The 17,338-nt window shown below is 50.0% G+C and overlaps 6 protein-coding genes across 6 annotated transcripts; 3 read left to right on the forward strand and 3 right to left on the reverse strand.

Annotated features, from left to right (window-relative positions):
• Positions 1-619: 619 nt before the first annotated feature.
• On the forward strand, positions 620-4,434 carry HO133_004025 (uncharacterized protein; the record flags this gene model as incomplete). Its single annotated transcript, XM_037294944.1, has 4 exons — positions 620-1,439; positions 1,475-3,759; positions 3,824-4,183; positions 4,249-4,434. The coding sequence occupies 4 exons, from the start codon at positions 620-622 to the stop codon at positions 4,432-4,434; spliced, it is 3,651 nt and encodes a 1,216-aa protein (XP_037148991.1).
• Positions 4,435-5,579: 1,145 nt separating this feature from the next.
• HO133_004026 (uncharacterized protein) lies at positions 5,580-6,453 on the forward strand (the record flags this gene model as incomplete). Its single annotated transcript, XM_037294945.1, has 3 exons — positions 5,580-5,746; positions 5,795-5,826; positions 5,873-6,453. 3 exons carry the CDS (start codon positions 5,580-5,582, stop codon positions 6,451-6,453), a joined length of 780 nt encoding a protein of 259 aa, XP_037148992.1.
• Positions 6,454-7,523: 1,070 nt separating this feature from the next.
• Positions 7,524-8,204, forward strand: HO133_004027 (uncharacterized protein; the record flags this gene model as incomplete). The annotated part of the gene is made up of 4 exons (XM_037294946.1): positions 7,524-7,696; positions 7,744-7,759; positions 7,819-7,955; positions 8,015-8,204. The coding sequence occupies 4 exons, from the start codon at positions 7,524-7,526 to the stop codon at positions 8,202-8,204; spliced, it is 516 nt and encodes a 171-aa protein (XP_037148993.1).
• A 941-nt stretch (positions 8,205-9,145) lies between these two features.
• HO133_004028 (uncharacterized protein) lies at positions 9,146-10,530 on the reverse strand (the record flags this gene model as incomplete). Its single annotated transcript, XM_037294947.1, has 2 exons — positions 9,146-10,373; positions 10,424-10,530. The coding sequence occupies 2 exons, from the start codon at positions 10,528-10,530 to the stop codon at positions 9,146-9,148; spliced, it is 1,335 nt and encodes a 444-aa protein (XP_037148994.1).
• Positions 10,531-11,229: 699 nt separating this feature from the next.
• On the reverse strand, positions 11,230-13,059 carry HO133_004029 (uncharacterized protein; the record flags this gene model as incomplete). Its single annotated transcript, XM_037294948.1, has 1 exon — positions 11,230-13,059. The coding sequence occupies one exon, from the start codon at positions 13,057-13,059 to the stop codon at positions 11,230-11,232; it is 1,830 nt and encodes a 609-aa protein (XP_037148995.1).
• A 1,316-nt stretch (positions 13,060-14,375) lies between these two features.
• On the reverse strand, positions 14,376-16,840 carry HO133_004030 (uncharacterized protein; the record flags this gene model as incomplete). Its single annotated transcript, XM_037294949.1, is given in 5 exon segments — positions 14,376-14,647; positions 14,673-14,979; positions 15,476-15,994; positions 16,146-16,421; positions 16,436-16,840. 5 exon segments carry the CDS (start codon positions 16,838-16,840, stop codon positions 14,376-14,378), a joined length of 1,779 nt encoding a protein of 592 aa, XP_037148996.1.
• Positions 16,841-17,338: the final 498 nt, after the last annotated feature.

Genomic DNA, 17,338 nt, shown 5'->3' on the forward strand with positions numbered 1-17,338 from the left:
AACAGACAGTGTAGGCCAATCGACTCCCTCACATTCTCAAGACCCGATTGGGAATGACGAACCCTATACAGCAGCCGTACGATTACTCAGCCTCGAGTTCCTGTAAAAAAAATACCGTACGCGAGCAATGTCTGGGTCGTGAATGTTTCCAATTCCTGTGCGGGCCCATGTTTTCAGGCTCTGTCAATCCGCTCCTTTGTTAGGCCTTGTGCTCCTGTTTTTTTGCATCACCCACCCCTGGATATCGCAGAGACTACGGTATTCTCGTGGTCTGGAAGTTATTCTTTGAAAGCGATCGTTCTATACTGTCAAAGTCTCACAGACTCCTTCAACCTACAATTCCTAAGCGTCCGCATAACAACTTGGATCTTTGTGCGAGTATCATCAATATCTTGAGGTTTACGGAGGTATTTGAGAGGAACCCGTTCATTATTCACATCAGGAGCGCGCGTTACCTTACATATTCATCAGGAACACATTAAAGATGAGCACCGGCTGAAGAGCAATTAGATTGCGTGTAGGGGATCTCATTGCCGTGACGCCGTCTGAACCAACTCTACCTCTGGCAATCTAATAAGCAGCCAATTTGGAGTCATGGCATATGCTCAGCAGCCACGATATGGCGGCCCACAAAGACCGCCCTACCAAGACCAGCAGGCCTCATATGGGTCTTCTCGAGAACCTTACGCTGCGAAGAATGGGTACGGCTCAAGAAGTCAAGCGGCGCACTTCAGTGGTAGCTCTCGACGGGGTCGTCCGCAGGTATTTCAAAGTACCAGTGAGCCATCAGGTGGATCCTACAGATACAACGAGGATTGGCCAGATCAAGACAACTCTTACGATGGCGGCAATGGGCGGCACGGAGGCAGGGGCCAAAACAGGGATGGAAGGTGGCCGCCCGCACAACGGCCACAGGGGAGACCAATGGAGGCAGGACGACATCCTCGCAATGATCCTCGAAGTCGAGGCTTACCGCAATCAAAAGTTGCAGCACCCGGTAGAGATCACTATCACCAGCAGGACCCGTACTACCAGTCGAACCAATATCGTGAGCCACAAGGTTATGAACGGCACTATCAACCAGAAGCAATGCACCACAATGGCTTACAGGAACACAACAACGGCGAGCATGAGTACGATGAATTTTCTCACGAGACCCCAGACAATTCGACAGCAACGCAGCACTACAATCGTCCTCCTCACAGCGACGAACAGGATTACCAAGACCCCGAATACAATGCTGGGTATCCTCAGCAAGACCGAGGAGGTCCACACGACCGAGGGATCTCTTCAGGCAACTTCAGGAATGATCGACCTCCTAGACAGCCGGAAGCACCAACATCTAGGTTCAACCAGAACCAACCCCACTCCACCAGACCTCAAAACTCTCAGCACCCGAAACCCTGTAAGTCGGCCAAAGCGTGACAGCAAGCTCAAAGGTGTGTATCGAAATGCCAGCTGACCATTGGTTCAGCTACTGATAGGGTCATCCAAACACCGATATCGCATGATGCAGTCGCCTGGGATAATCCCTTTCCAACATTTCCCTTGAGGCCCAATAAAGTCGGATATGCAAATTCCACGGGTCATGATGGTGCCATGGGATCAACAAGCCTGCGTGATGACTCGCGGCAAGACAAGACTTACGACAATAGGCCGCAAACTGCAGGCAGCAAGAGCAGCTATGCTTTGTCGCCTAATGGCACAGAGAAGCTGAACGGAAATGATCTTCAATTTCAATCAAACACTCCGCCTTCAGCTATATCGGAAACAAATTCCAATAGCAAAGGTGGAGGATACTTCGATCACCAGCCACAGCCTGAAAGGGATGCAGGGCAGTACCGAGGAACAGCACAAGACAGGCCTAGACCTCGCGACAATGGTCGTCGTGGTGCGCGGGTAGATCAACTCAAGCCTATAGTCAACGGTCGACACTCAGAAGACAACCGGACGAGACCATCACTTCCATTTGACACCAGAATGGACACAGAATATGAGCGAAGCAGAACTCTGCCAACGGCGATCTCTGGAGCAAACCTGGGATCTGCTCGCCCACCAGATCAGTCGGCCTGGCAGGAGCCTGGTTTCGTTGCTGGTTACCACGGTCCTGAAGACAGAGGGTATACGCCAACTAGTCCAGCAAATAAGTCTCCGCAAGGATCTTTTCCTCAGCCCAAACCATATTCGGATGAAGGTAGACCAACCCAAGTCGACGCAGTGGTTCATGCACAAAGCACGGGTTCTCGTCAGCCACATGCCCAAAACGACAGTCTCGGCGAATTCTTTGACACTTATTATGACACAAGCCAGGATGACCACCAGCCATATCTCCAGCACAAAGATCGACAGCACCGATCTCCCGCTGACGAAGATATGCCAAACTTTGACGGTGGACCTGCGCCGAGCGCTGGTCGTAGACGAGGGATGACCATCGACGACCATCTGCAGCCACAACCAAGAACTCAAGAATTTCCACCAGTGCCAGTTCCGCCACGGGACGATGTACGTGGAGACCATAGGAATGATCCATCTTCGAATGCGAGACATCCCCGGAGTAGATCACAACCCAATTTCAAAGACCGGCGATCACCGAGGCCACCGCTCGATGATGGATTCGACTTTGGTGTGCCTGGAGCTCCCGATAGACCGTCTGCGACAGCTCCCGTTCGAAATGAGTATGGTCCTAGCGCCCATAGTACTATGGCATCTCCCAATGTAAGGCCAGATCACTACCAACAAGACCGCCAGTATCAGGGATCAATGCCTTTAAAAGGATATCGTCCCAATGATCACAACAGAGCAAATATGCCGCCTCCCGCACCCGCTACACCCCTAACGGCATATCAAGGCAACGGGCCGCCTGACCGATATTGTTCACCGCCAGTGCAAGATGGACATTCGCGACAGATGGGACCGCCTGGTGGTAGACCATCTCCAATCAACAATCGAACAGGACCCACGTCGCCCCCTATCGCGTCACCATCAAATCCGGATGCATTACCATCGCATCCTGCGCCAGTCAGACCCGGTTTAATGCAAAGCTCTCCCGTCAATGAAGCGCCGAAGCCAGTTCCTCTCAGGCAGTACGACTCCACACCCTCGCCCATGCAATTATCGAGTCCCACTAAAAATCCAGGATTCTCGCGCTCCATAAACATCAAACAAGAGTCTCTGCCAGTGACTCATCAGGAGCTTGAAAGACTTAAGCAGGCCACGACGAGGAACCCTGACGACCCAAAAAATCAACTAGTCTTGGCCAAGAGAATGGTTGAAGCGGCTTCCGTTCTAGTTGATGAGCGAGCTGATCCGAGGACACGCAACAAAAGTCGTGAGAAATACATCCTAGATGCTCACAAAATTGTCAAGAAACTTTCCAATAATGGATATAGCGAAGCTACGTTCTACCTGGCCGACGCGTATAGCCGCGGATCACTAGGCTTGGAATCTGATACTCGAGAGGCTTTCAAGCTCTATCAATCAGCGGCAAAAGCAGGCCATGCTCAAGCCGCCTACCGAGTGGCAGTATGCTGCGAGATAGGACATGAGGAAGGTGGAGGTACAAGCCGGGACGCTGTGAAAGCTATGCAGTGGTATAAAAGAGCCGCGACTCTGGGCGACACGCCCGCCATGTATAAGATGGGCATCATTTCATTAAAAGGATTGTTGGGCCAGCCAAAGAACGCCAAAGAAGCCGTTGTCTGGTTGAAACGAGCGGCGGAACGCGCGGACGAGGAGAATCCACATGCTTTGCACGAACTTGTGAGTCCGCCGATCACAGTCAAAATTGCGGGGCATGATGGAAGCTGACACTATCGCAACCTAGGCTCTTCTGCACGAGAAACCCAGCAGCAACGAGGGTGTACCAAGGGACGAAGCATACTCGAAGCAACTCTTCGCTGAAGCAGCCGATTTGGGCTACAAGTTTTCGCAATTCCGTCTCGGTTGTACGTATGAATACGGGCTGATGGGATGCCCGGTTGATCCCAGACAAAGTATTGCTTGGTACAGCAAAGCAGCAGTGCAAGAGGAGCATCAAAGCGAGCTTGCCTTGAGCGGTTGGTACCTTACGGGGTCTGAAGGGGTACTGCAGCAAAGTGACACAGAGGCCTATCTCTGGGCTCGTAAAGCTGCTCAGTCGGGGCTGGCGAAGGCTGAATATGCTATGGGTTATTTTACAGAAGTGGTATGTCCTGACCAAATTCACAGTCCTCATCTTCGACAACAGTGCTTACTCCGAATTACTTATAGGGAATCGGAGCTCCCGCAAACCTTGAAGACGCAAAGCGCTGGTATTGGAAAAGTGCAAGCCAAGGCTTTGAGAAAGCAAGAGGTAGACTCGAAGAACTAAGGCGAGGGAACCCAGCGAAGCAAAAGACTCGAGTCTCGCGATCTGCCATGAGGAGGAACAGTGAGGGAGAGTGTACCATAATGTGATCATAGGGGAGTGGGGACACAAATCCAATCCGACTTACTTGGAAAGCGTGAGGATAAGCAGCACCATCGACCATGGAGGCTTGTGTATATCATACCTGTTGAACCTGCCGAAAAAGTCAATAACGCACCGTTGATGTTGACAAGAGTCGGTGAAGAAAAAGTAATCTATGAAGCAATCTCTGAAGCATCTCTGTACAGTCTTGTATAATAGACGTCGGCTTTCGGGCAGTCTTGCATGTAGGCTTTTATCTGACTTTCGTAGGATCTTGGGTATCAAGCCGAAGGAATTGATGGGCAGCTCACCGCATCGGTATGGTCTAGGTACTTGAGATCCAAGGGATGCCTCCATCCCCTCGAGGACGAGGACAGGTTCTTGGCAGCGGAATATAGTGGACCCGATGTGATTGAGTATTTAGGGCTAGGGCTAGGGTTCGGGCTAGGGCTACACGGCGATTCATTGTAAAGACTGTGAGGAAACAGCATGTAGGCAGGTACGCCCCTCCTTGTGCGTTGAGATTTCCTTGTGAATCACAGCCTTGCGTCTCTCCGATCCCAGTGTCACACAAAGACAGATCCGAGAGGGGCTTGCCGATACCGCCCCGACGATTAGCAATCAAGAGGATTGCCAATAAAATATCGCCTTGCTTTGCAAATGGGTCTATTGTAGTAATACACCCCTTGAAGGAAGTTGACTTTGTACTGAACAATGATATAAAAAATAAGACCTCCGAGTCCAGTGGTACATGTTTTTTGGCCTTCGTTCTCCAACCATCACGGCCCTCTCTCTCTCCTGGTCTCGATCCTAGCTGTTTCACTCGCATCCCAGGCTTCCTCGCCCTGGGAAGACTTCACTTCTACTCTCAAACAAGACTGGTCAAACAACCTGCGCGCTGATTCGCGTATCCTCAAAAGTGCCGTCAGCATCTCCACTACAAAACTGATGGCAGCCAAAACCCCTGTCTTCTTGTGCGTCTTTCTCCATCTCCCATGCTCTATGAGATCTTTACGTCTTGGTCCACACTAACCCCTCATCACAGCCTTTCCCATGGTGGAGTAAGTCAGCCTTTAGCTGGTTCCATGAGATAAATCGTCCCTCCTCCTGCGAATATGTACTTGCGCTAACCCATAGAGGCCAGCCCAACGTCATGTATGATCTTAACCACCCGGTGTATAAGAAACTGCAGGGCATAGGCAAAGATATCACAACAAAAGTGAAGCCCAAGGCCGTCGTTGTATTTTCCGCACATTGGCAGTCAGAAGGAAGCAACAAAATCCAAGTCAACACAAAAGAAAACGCGGACTTGATTTATGAGTAAGGGGATTCAAAATGCTGTTGATCAATAATCTGACCGGAATGCAGTTTCTGTGGATTTCCCGGACACTATTATCAAGGTAATTCACCCGGCATGAAACTAGGGAATGCTGAAACTTCGCAAAGAGAAATATCCAAACGTTGGCAGCAAGCAAGTAGCTGCGTTGGTCATAGATGCGCTCCGATCAAATGATATCGAGGTTGAACCGGTCGACAGAGGCCTGGATCATGGAGTCTGGGCGAGCTTCAAGGTGGCTTTTGATCCAGAAGAAAACCCTTTGAACGCACCCCTCGTGCAAGTCTCTCTCTTCTCTTCAGAAGATCCTTACCAACATTACAACCTGGGCCGAGCGGTGGCCAGTCTTCGCTCGCGAGACATTGCCATCATCGTCTCTGGCATGGCCGTGCACAATCTCCGCGATTTTCGATTCACCGCGGGAACTTCGCGGCCAATGCCCTACACGATTAGCTTTGATGAGGCCTTGAAAGACGCCGTAACCAGTCTTCCTGCAGAGCGTGAGCAGAAGATGGCAAATCTCCTCACGCGACCAGATGCGAGGCAAGCACATCCAACATTTGATCATTTGCTACCCATCTTTGTTGGTGCGGGTGCAGCAGGAGACGACGTTGGGGAGCGGCTATGGACCCTGAAGGAAGGTTCTTTCAGTTGGGCTCAGTACAGATTCGGTGAAGTGGGGGCCAATTAACGACTCAAATTTGAGACACCGATGCCTCGAACAGACTCTCCTAGGGGTCGACGAGGTTTTCGGTAGGCACAAAGCGAAGGCAAAATTTCTCGTTTGTACAATATCAATGGATGAAAAGCCTCGACAACGGCGAGCTCCAGTGGCAAACAACCCCTACGTGTAGATTACCAACAATCCAGGAAACACAAGGAACGCAAGGTTTGCGTGACAAGACTCTCAAAGTTGCAACATGAGAAAATGGAAGCCCTAAGAAAGGCAGACTTTGATGGCCACAGGCCCCGAAGGGTGCAATATTGAATGTCGGTAGAGACCTCTGGTCTGAAACCTGAAGGCAAATGAATTGTAAAAGGAGTGGTTTCAATTCAAGCAGTTACTGGAATAGTGACTATCTTCCAAAGAGACCAAGCTCCCCTTAATCTTCTTCCCTCCTATCTACACTGGCTCCTTGACCAACACCGTTATCCTTTCTTCAATCTCTTTGTCGTTGAGACCTTCAACATATCGGTCAGCTTTGGAAGTTCGATCTCATACATTTATAGGCACCCTACCACTTAGTGATTCCCGCTTTTCCTTGCCGTATTCTGCGTGTATGCATCAGCTCTGGCTCAAACGCCGTGCAAGGACCAAAGCGTACCGTATCTGGCGAAAACAGTCGGCTCGGTATCCAAAGCTTCCCTAAGCATAATTGGTGTATGCGGATTATTCTTTTTCATGGTGGGATAAGCTCTTATAAGAAACGACCTGAGCCGGGCGCTTTTTAAGTCTGTGCGTTTGCTAGAATGAATGCGATTGCTCGAACCTTGTAGCTGCGCTGTGGTCCGAAGTCTGGCAGAAAAGGAAGCGCACCTCCTTGAGGGACTTGGTGAAGGCATACTTGCCCGACATGGTGGATTGGTAGCTGTCAATTGAAGGCGAAGCTATGGTTCCGAGTTCGAGCATCGCCATTCAAGCTCTAGAGTAGTGCCGGAGATTAAATTTACTGCCGGCTGACCGGCGACTCCAAGCTTCAATTCCCCGACCTCCATCATCAGCTTCATCGGCCAGACTCCGCTGCTGTCTACCCTGTCAACATGTCCTCACGAGCTGGTCTGCGATTCTTTCAGAGCGCGAGGTTCTCCCGCGCTTTTACTAAAAAGCCATTGGGAAGAAGATACCGGACTGCAGATGCGACCGCTGCTCCTACAGAAGGAATTGTTCAGCGATTATGGAACAGTCCTGTGGGTGTCAAGACTGTGCATTTCTGGTAAGGAGCTTTTACCCTACGATTCGTCAATCACTGATATCGTGTAGGGCCCCAGTCATGAAGGTGCGTCTACGAAAATGCTCCGTAATACCAATGGAACCTCGCAACTGACTTCAGGACAGTGGAGCATTGTCCTCGCCGGAATTAGTGACTTTGCTCGACCAGCTGAAAGTCTCTCCCTGACCCAGAACGTCGCTCTCACAGCCACCGGCGTAATTTGGACTCGGTGGTGTTTTGTCATTAAACCGCGAAACCTTCTGTACGAACAGACATCAATCTAGGTGTTTCCTTTCAAAGCGAGACTAACAACCTTCTCAGATTGGCTGCCGTAAACTTCTTCCTGGGGTGTGTAGGTGTGACGCAAGTGATTCGGATCCTCATGCATCAACAGAGCCAGGAGGCTGCTTCAGCGGGGCAGATCGCAGAGCAGGACGCGAAAGATATAGCAAACACCGTCAAGGGCATTGCAACAGATCCTGAGGGCGCGGCTCAAAAGGCTGTGAAATGAGCAATGTTTTGTTCAATCGTCAGCGCGGGGGCTTGAATTATGATGTCGCTGCGCATTGTCCCGTCTCACCATCAGCTGTGCTTCCGTCACCAACGTGGATAGACAGATGGAAGAAGAAGAATGAGTTGGACATCTATCCTGCCATCCTGACTGTTTGGTCCATGGCCATTCCTATAGGAACTAGGCCATGAATTCGAAGAGTAAATCCATCCGTGACTAGAGCTAAGTGCTACTGCTATCTCCAATATCAACCAGAGAACATTCACCCGATTCAGTCAACAGAGGTAACATTTGAAACGAATTAACCTTAAACTCTGCCATGCCATGAGGCTCCTGCTTGCTACCAAGACTGAACCAGCGACATACACGGAAGTCAGTCAATACTAGCAATACTTGGTGTCCTCCACACTTTGTTGTACTCTTTCCCAGATTCAACCAACGACACCCACCGAAGTCAGTCAATGTAGGAATAACGAACACAGATTTTTTTTGTGAGGTCTGCCATGCCAACGCTTGGTCCTCCGAAATTGTGTAATCGAAAGGGATGAACCCTCATCATCCCGCACGCTATGCTGGTCGAGACCTGGTTTATGTGACAGGCCGTAATTTGACAACAGTGATGTGATTTAAGAAGACCGACTCCAGCAGATATGACCCCCAGCATATCCGATGTGGAACTTTCGGATACCGCACGCTATGCCCAATGATGAGGCGCTGAGATGGACGATGCTAAAAAGATTCCCGAAACATGACGACTCCACGTTATGCTCCCCGATGAAATTGCTGGACTGTGGGAAGGCTTGATGGGCCTAGCGCTACTCGTGAATATAGGAAGTCGATGGAAAGCACTTAATGCCGCGTGGATAGAATGCCTAGTGATAAAAGGTGTTATGCAAAGTGGTGAATGCTACCGGCATCGAGACCGGAGTGCCAGCTCCTCTCTATTCGTCCTTTAGATTGCAAAAATTGGTGTTGAGATATGTGTCCATCCAGTTCCAGAAACACCAGTACCAACTCGCTCTAGACCAGTCAAAGTCGCCGTTCTCCGTTAGATGAGGTCCGTTGCCAATGAAATCACCAGGGATCACGCCCCAGCTTCTGAGCCACTGGACCTGTCGGTCGGTCCAGGTTGGCTGAGGCAAGAATGCTTCAGTTGCAGGACGAAGTACGGTGCGTGGCCGGTCGGTAAAATATCTCATCATGGTAAGATTGGACTCTGGAACCGATGTATCTGTAAGTTTTTGAGTAGTAGAAGAGGACCTATTGTCTTCGGCCTGAGATGGGTGACGGTTGCGGAGATCAGGATCATCCGGACCAGTGGCCGTGGCCGATGATGCTGTAGAGGAGGAAAATGATGCGGCGTCATTGGGTCGTTGATTGTTTGCCTGTGTAGTAGCGGGCATGCCGAAAGACCTCGGAAGTGTAGATGTTGGACGTTGCTGATTGATCGCATGCTGCGAGAAGGCGGCACTCAGTGTCTGAGGAGGCCTGCGTTGAGGTTTTGGGCTTCCAAAGGATCCTCGCCGTTGGCGTTCTTCCCGGACTGGAATGGGCAGGTCAGTTTCGGGCCGCGTGCCGTTGTATAGCTCGGCGTACACCCAGTGTCCATGAACCTGTTGCGGTGACATCTCCACAGCTCGGTCCGCAGCTTCTGCTGAATCGCAAGTGAGCCGCACCCAGCTTTCGCCTCCAGCATAATGTCTAGCCATCTCACGCTCTGGATCAGTAAGTTTTCTCGGGTGGACAGAAGGTGAGCTGAGGGTGTTGGGATATCTTCGCAGCTCGGCAGGTGGTCGACGAGCGTAGTCCTCGCAGATCAGGCCATGGGAAATCTTCTCGTAGGTATCGATAGCCGCCCATTGTGTACTTGGGGCGAAGCCGGACACTATGATCTGTGTCGGCTCTTTGTTGTGCGAGGGCCGATGATGTGAGGCAACATTGCCATCATTCTGGCTTCGTGTAGATACGTTCGCCTGCCGGGGGGACTCGATGGCTCGCTGAGTGTCGTAGTTCAAGGCTGACAGAAAACCGTCCAAGGTAGGGTTGATTTCTTTCTTTGCTGGAGTTGCACTTCTGGTTCTAGAGGGAGTTTTGCGTCGTGTCGATTTGCCGAATGAGCCTTTCTCTTCGACAAGGCGTTTCTGACCACGCGGGGCATCAGGGTGACCGCTACGCGGAGGTCAGTAAGTCGGGTAATGAAGCTGGGAAGAGATTGGTACGCTGGATACTCAAGGGCGAAGGGAAGCTTGCCTCCTTTGCCATCGGGGGCTCGCTCCTCGAAAGGGACGCCATGGAATTGCGTTGGTCGGCCCGTGCCTGGCATCATTGTTTGTCTCTTTATTAGAGGAAGAGAGACGGAGTGTCTTGGGAAGGTATTCGTGAGGTGCTTCATAATAGGTCGGCGGCACTGGCGGGTACCTCACAGACGGATAAGGCTGAAAGGGGATTGTCGGTGTCGATTAGAATGGCAAACGCTACTGCAAGGCTAACCCCAATATAGATTAGGTGATAAATCTACGCGACTCCTCAAAGTCGCTCACTCGGGCAAGCACAAAGCTATTTAAATCGTTGATTATGTTCCATCGCCGAGGTTCGTATATCTAAAACTGTAGAGACCCCCGCTTAGAGGGTTGTTTGCCCCTTCCATCAGCCTATATTTAGCCCGATTAATAGAAGAACGACGACAGAAAGGTGGAAAGATAAAGAAACTGTGTGTACGCGTCTGTTACTTATCACCTAATCTATATAGGGGTTAGCCTTGCATTAGCGTCTGCCGTTCTATTCGGGACTGAATTGTCGAAGAAGGGGGGTCCTCTGATCTGTGCCATCAGATTTTCCTTCTTCTCTTCTTCTTCAAATTCCAAAATTGCATGTCTGCCGCATACTTCCTGCGTTCGCAGCCCAGTACAGTCACCATATCTACTCCCCTCGCTCACTCGCATATCGTTGCATCGAGTGGTGAATTCAGCTTTTTCCGAACCCGGTGGATGCCCAGTATATCGATACAAGTTTGCCAGACTGCTATTTAATTATCTACAAATTCGTTTGCCCTGTCTGATTTTCCCTTCCTGCTCTGACCCCTTGACTTCTCGCCTCTCCCTCTCCCATGATATCCCCCACCTCCTTCAGCCCGACCAGCACCACCACGACTGGCACCGGCCTTCCCTCCCTTGCCTCCATCTCGGCCACCTCCTCTGCCAGCGTTTCTTCCCATGTTGAACTCGATCCTTCTCAGGGGCTGCTCAATCCACTCGGTACCCGCCAGCTTCAGTTCCGCTTTCAGTTCGTCGTTCATCTTCCACGGCTGGAAGACGATCTGAGGCTCATTCAAAGAGCGTAGTTCCACCACCCAAGTTTTGATATAATTACCCTGGGTGTCGTAATCGTTTGCTTGCTTGACAGGATTAAACACCCTTGCTTCCCTCGGATCGTTCCCGACGCCCGCAACATATTGCCAATTCGACCAGTTGTTGGAAAGGTCGTAATCTACTAGGCAACTCTCATACCATTCTGCGCCAATCCTCCAATCAATGGCCAGATGTTTTGCTAGAAAAGACGCGACGTTCTGTCGAAGTCGGTTACTAGTATAACCGGTAAGAAATAGTTCTCGCATGCTGCCGTCAATTAGCCCTGTGCCCGTTGTACCCTCCAGAAAACGAGTCACTCTTCGTTGACTTTCTTTGTCCTTCTGGGGGTATCCCCACGAGGACGCCGTGTCATTCTTGAAGCCTTCGATACGAAAAAGTCGTGGCCCAAATTTGCGGGTGGTTAACCGGAAGTAGTCCCTCCATAGTAGCTCAAATCGTACTGCTGCAGTGCCCTTATTCTCGCCCTTTCCGTAACCGTGCACCCCTTTGCCAAGATCTGTCTTGCCATCTTCGAAATTCAGAAGGAACTCATGGACCTGCCGTGCTGTGATACAGCCAAGTGCAAGCCATGAGGAAAGCTTAGTGCTGAAGTCTAGCCCAAGTAGACCATTGCGGGTTTCTTTGTACGTGGAAAAACTGCCGCTGGTGACGAGATGGCGGATGCGCTCTTGCCCAGCGGTCTCCCCGCCATGGAAAGGGTGCGCGGAAGTTGCCTTTGTGGGCCATGTTGGTGGATTGGAGAGACCTAGATTTGGATCCAAAGGTTTGTGAAGTTTTGCGATGGTGTCTTCGACCGTTGTTGGTATCGTAAAAGGGTGGGGTTGGGAGGGTATTGAAGGTGGCAGAGGTGGCAGTTTCGAGGGGGAACGAAGGACCCGACGAGGGGCCTCTCTGAGAGGTTCAACCTTTTTGCGGTAGGACGTAAAGACGTCAGGCAAGTCTTTAGGGTTTCGAAATGGAATGTCGCGGTCATCTATATAGTATTTCTCATCTGTCCACAGCTTAAATTCGGTTCCCGCCCTCTCAGCGGCCTCCTTTACATCTCGCTCTTCCCTCTTTTCTTCCACACCTTCTTCATCTGTCATCCAAACCGCGACGACCTCTGCGCTCGCTTTCTTGAACGCATTGAGTAATTCCTGGATTACCTGTCCTGCCAATCCGACTCGAATCTCCAGGCCACTGCCAGTATTATGTAACGATCTTTTCAGATCCCAAACACTCTCCGCCAGGAACTTGGCCCTGTGGTGGCCGCATCTCCAGAATCCGGCGGCATTCGATCGAGCCTCCGGAAAAGGCGAAATTTCGGAATCGGAAGAAAGGAAGCCGGAAACTTCTATCTGCTGTGCCGCGAATACGTAGATTGGAAGGAAATGGGTGTAGGGATGCTGGGACTGCTGAAAGGTTCTGGCAACCTCGGTGAAAACAGGATTATCAGCGAGGCGGAGATCTCGCCTTAAGAGATATATGAGGATACGGGGAGAAGACATGTGGGGAGGAAGTCACGGGAGATGGACGCAAGTTGCAACGGAATTAGCAAGTCGCGAAGGGGCGATGTTCAGCGTCAGGTGGGAACATGTAAGGCGCTTTCCGGAATGTTAAGACGAAGAAATGGTTACCAATGGCCCAATTTTGCATCCTGTAGTCGTAGTGGACAAGCTTGACAAGTTATTCTCGTATTCGAGAATCAGGAGATATCATCATCGTATATCACATACTGTCTCCAAAATATGTTGAAACTCCGGGAAGTGCCGTATCGAAAGTTTCAGCTAATTTACTCCACGGCGCTCGAAAGCCATAACCACGGCGTGAGGAGACTAGCAGAAGTGTGAAATTCATGATAATGATGTGTTGATTTGTTGACTCGCCGGCAAGATCGATCGCCAAGCTACAAGAAATGTACCCCGATCTCAACCCCCTATCAGGTCCTAGGTGAGCGCCGCCTTAGCATCGTCCCAGCTGGGTCAGTGTCGCGCGATTGTGGGTGGCGTTGGAATGCCTGGTTGCCTTCCTGCCTGCTTATCAGAACTACCATGATCCTCCTCTCCTCCTCCTTCTAATTTATGTTTCAGGGGGAGTTTCTCATTGAGGCACGATCTATTATCAATCTAATAAGCGAATACAACAAAGCTTGCTTGCTCAAATCAAAACAATGCCGCTGATGTTGTAAAGAGGAAGTGAAAGTCATTTCCGCAGTGTGAAACAGTCGCCACCAATTTTCCTGCCACTCATATCAGATGTATGCGTCTCAATCTCGACTTCTTTCCTACAACGATACCCGACGTATGTATCTCACCCCGAGATCTAAAGCCTCGCACTAGCTTGAGCGGTGGCTCTGGTATTTGGTTCGGACAATAAAGGCCGCCAAGTTCCTTGCTGCTGCAAGAACATCAGCTCTGTCGGCATTTCTCTTCCCACCTTGTACAGTTGGACAGAAGTAAAGAGCTTTTACTATGGTTCAATAGGCATGCTGGCCTTGAAGGCGAAGGTTCGTAGATGGGGCTCTGAAGATTCTGGATGCCAGGCCTGAGTATGGATCGGCGATTGAAACTCGATCCATACCGTGAGGTCTTTTTGCACGAATGACTTTGGCAAGCTTGTTTGGGAAGATTCCACAACATATGCTCCCCTCCCAAAGATAGAAGAGCAGCGTTCAGATCTATCCCGCCATTGATCATGTTCAAGACTCTTTCTTCGTTTTTGACTCACTTCATCTTGGCGATAATTTTTTTTGGTCAAAAAAACTCTCAGAACCGCCCTAGTTTCTGGTTGAAATTTTTGATAGGGTTGCTCGAAGGAGGGGGGTTTAAGGTGACGGTCGAATGCTCATTTCCAAACGCACTTCCTCGTCCAGTGGCTCGTCAGGTTCCAATTCAGTGTTGACTGGATCGATCTCCTCCACTTCACTCACATTGCCTTGGCCGGAGCAATCTCCGTCTTCGAGCATCTTAAGCACTTCTTCCTCATGTGCAATTTCGAAGGTCCCTGGTGCCTCCAAGTCTGGATCTTCGACGTGGGTGTCTACTTCTTTTTCAATATCCTTGCCTTTCCCACTCAGCCTCTGTTTCAAGGGCTGTTCTTTTTGATCAAAGAATTCGCTCACCGCTCTCATACTCTCTGCCGAACACCGCCCCCCTGTTCCTAGACCTAGCAGCAGCTTTGATACCTCGTTTTTCAGACGATTTTCCGGGCCTCCGATATCTTAACCCACATATCAGCATGTGAATAGCCCCTCCGGTAGTTGTACCGCCGACTTTCGCAAGTTGTTCGATCTCAGTGTCATTTTCAAACCCCAGTTGAAACAACCATTGCCTGAGAAAGTGTCCAAGCGTGGCAATCCTAATCGCGTTGCCCTGCTTTTCTGCTCGAACGGCATCGAAGATCTGACCTAGAGCGCCCCGGTTCTCATGCTACCTATGTTTGAGATCTTTCAGACCTACGATCAGTGAGGCGATCTTCAACGCAAGGCTCATTTGATGACTCAAACGCCAACAGGAGGTATAGAGCACTTTGGGAAGGTCCGGCACATCAAGGTAAACTCTTTGGATCGTGCCGTCCGACACATCTACTCAAAAGGTGATTTGATGACCTCTCAGCTCAGACTTGAGAGGAGGGGAAAGGCCACTGTCGAGTAGCCTTGTAATATATCGCTGTGCTATATCACCGCTTACAAGGACCACTCGCGCAGCGCTCTTGTCCAACATCCATTACGTCAGCGCCGAAAGATAGTCAAACACTATATTCGGCTTAGAAATCTGATTTAGCTGGATCTTCCTTGGTGAGCCAAAGTCAATAGGCCATATCATTGAGCTTGTTGCTGTGAGACCAGCTTTCTCCAATCGAAAAGGTAGAACATTGTAGGACTTCTCCTCTGGGCTGGACTCTCCACTGAGAAATCCCGTACACTATGGCGATTTCGCTGCCCAGAGACCCAGGCGGAAGGTCTAGAGAGAAGTTTAGGCCCAGGTCTTCGCGGATATCTTGAGCATGAAATTCGAATTGTTCTCTCAGATTGCTTGTAGTCACCGTCTGCCTCTTGACTTGAACGCTACTCTCTTTTTCATTAGGATCAGCAATTAATGGAAACAACTCGCGGATGGCCTGATTGAAAGCCGGCAAATACTCTCTAAAAGAAGGTACCCCTGAGGGTCTTGAGACAATCGGGCCGACCTGCTTGCTCCGAAAATTCGGCCAACTTTGTATCCCTGGGTCGGAGAATTTTGGCAATTTCGCCCGACCACCACCTCTCTTGTCCTTGTTCTGCCAAGCTTCTTGTTCGAAAGGACATAATACATTCAAGTGTACCATTTGTCTTTTGGCTGGGCGCCTGGAGTTGGGGGAGTATTCTGCTAAAAGTTCCTCCGGAAGTGACCTGAATGCCAGCGCCATGATCATCTCGAGCATGCCGAGTATTGAATAGTGTCCCTATTCGATGAATTTTTGTTGTGGGAAACCGAAATAGTTGTAGGAAATGGCTCTTTCGAGAGCATTTACTAAGAGCATAGATGTAGTAGTGTAATGGCTCAACACTATCACTTAAGAGAGGCACGACATGCCCACGACTTCGAGAACGCACGTTGGTTGACTGTTCAACATAAAGGCGACAATAATTGTCTTCTCGATCATCGGTTAGGGAATCGAAATATCCTCCAATACCATCAAAGATCTCTCCATCTGCTTTTTGACAGCGAATATTCTCTAGCAGTCCGGGGGTTACTGCTTTGTCTTCTAGCCCCCGAATTTTCGGATCAACGCAGTCCAAGAGAGCGATGCAGAGATCGTCAGGATCGTCAAACTTGTCGATGTAGTTCTTGAAGTACCTCAAATCTGGCTTGCTTGTCTCACGAAGGACCTGAATCAAATGACGGGTGATTCCTTCAAGGTCGGGAAAATTTCCACAAGTACATCCGATACTCTCGTACTCGAGTTCGGCTTGGCTCTGTCTATCTTCTTGCTGAACTCGTGACTGTTTGTCAATGATAGAGGGCTCGTCTGACTCTTGCCTTTGATGCTCGAATCTTGTAGGCTCATGGTTTGCTGAAAGATGACCGATAGCGTGGACTCTCGTTTGAAGAGGGCAAAAGCGCTTGTCGCCAGTTCTGTGACCTTGCTTTTGCAATCTTCGCACCAGAGCTTTTGAGGTTTAGGACATTTACTGCTGGAATGGCCCTCAGCGGTGCAGCAATTACAAGGGCAGTTCAGGGCAAGTCTGTCTGAAAAAACCTTGATTGCCACATCCCCTGCAGAATTTGTTTCTTCATGAATGACCATTGTGAATCTGAGCTTCGTAAGACCAACCAAAGATTCTCTTTGTTGAGAGGGAGTGTCATATGATAGGGAAGTTTTGTAAAGTAGGGTAAAAGAGCATAGCAAGATCAGAGTGGGGGGCACATTTCTCAACCAAGCCGCCGCTTACGATCAAGCGCATCCCTTCCCGCATGCCATGCAAGATTCTGGACTCATCCCATGCTAACCAGATAAGGTCGTTTTCCATTCGGCCACACATTGAGATGATAATAGCTCCTAGCCAACCTGCGTGTTGATGCTTGGGAGGGTGCTCAATTGCCAGATTTCCTCCTCTGATACCCTTGCAGCTAGTATCTCTTCTAGTAAGTTGTACCAAGACAACTCAAGAGAGTACAAGTACAAAGTGGAGCGAAAAAAGGTCGAATGAAAATTCTCACTCAGCCGGTGCGTCCATATTACTCAAACACACCACGAACGGCCAAGTATCACAATATCTTCGAGCTACATAGAAAACATGGATGA

This window comes from Letharia lupina (genome assembly GCF_014066315.1).
Source record: "Letharia lupina isolate WasteWater1 chromosome Unknown contig_19, whole genome shotgun sequence".
Classification (NCBI taxonomy): domain Eukaryota; kingdom Fungi; phylum Ascomycota; class Lecanoromycetes; order Lecanorales; family Parmeliaceae; genus Letharia; species Letharia lupina.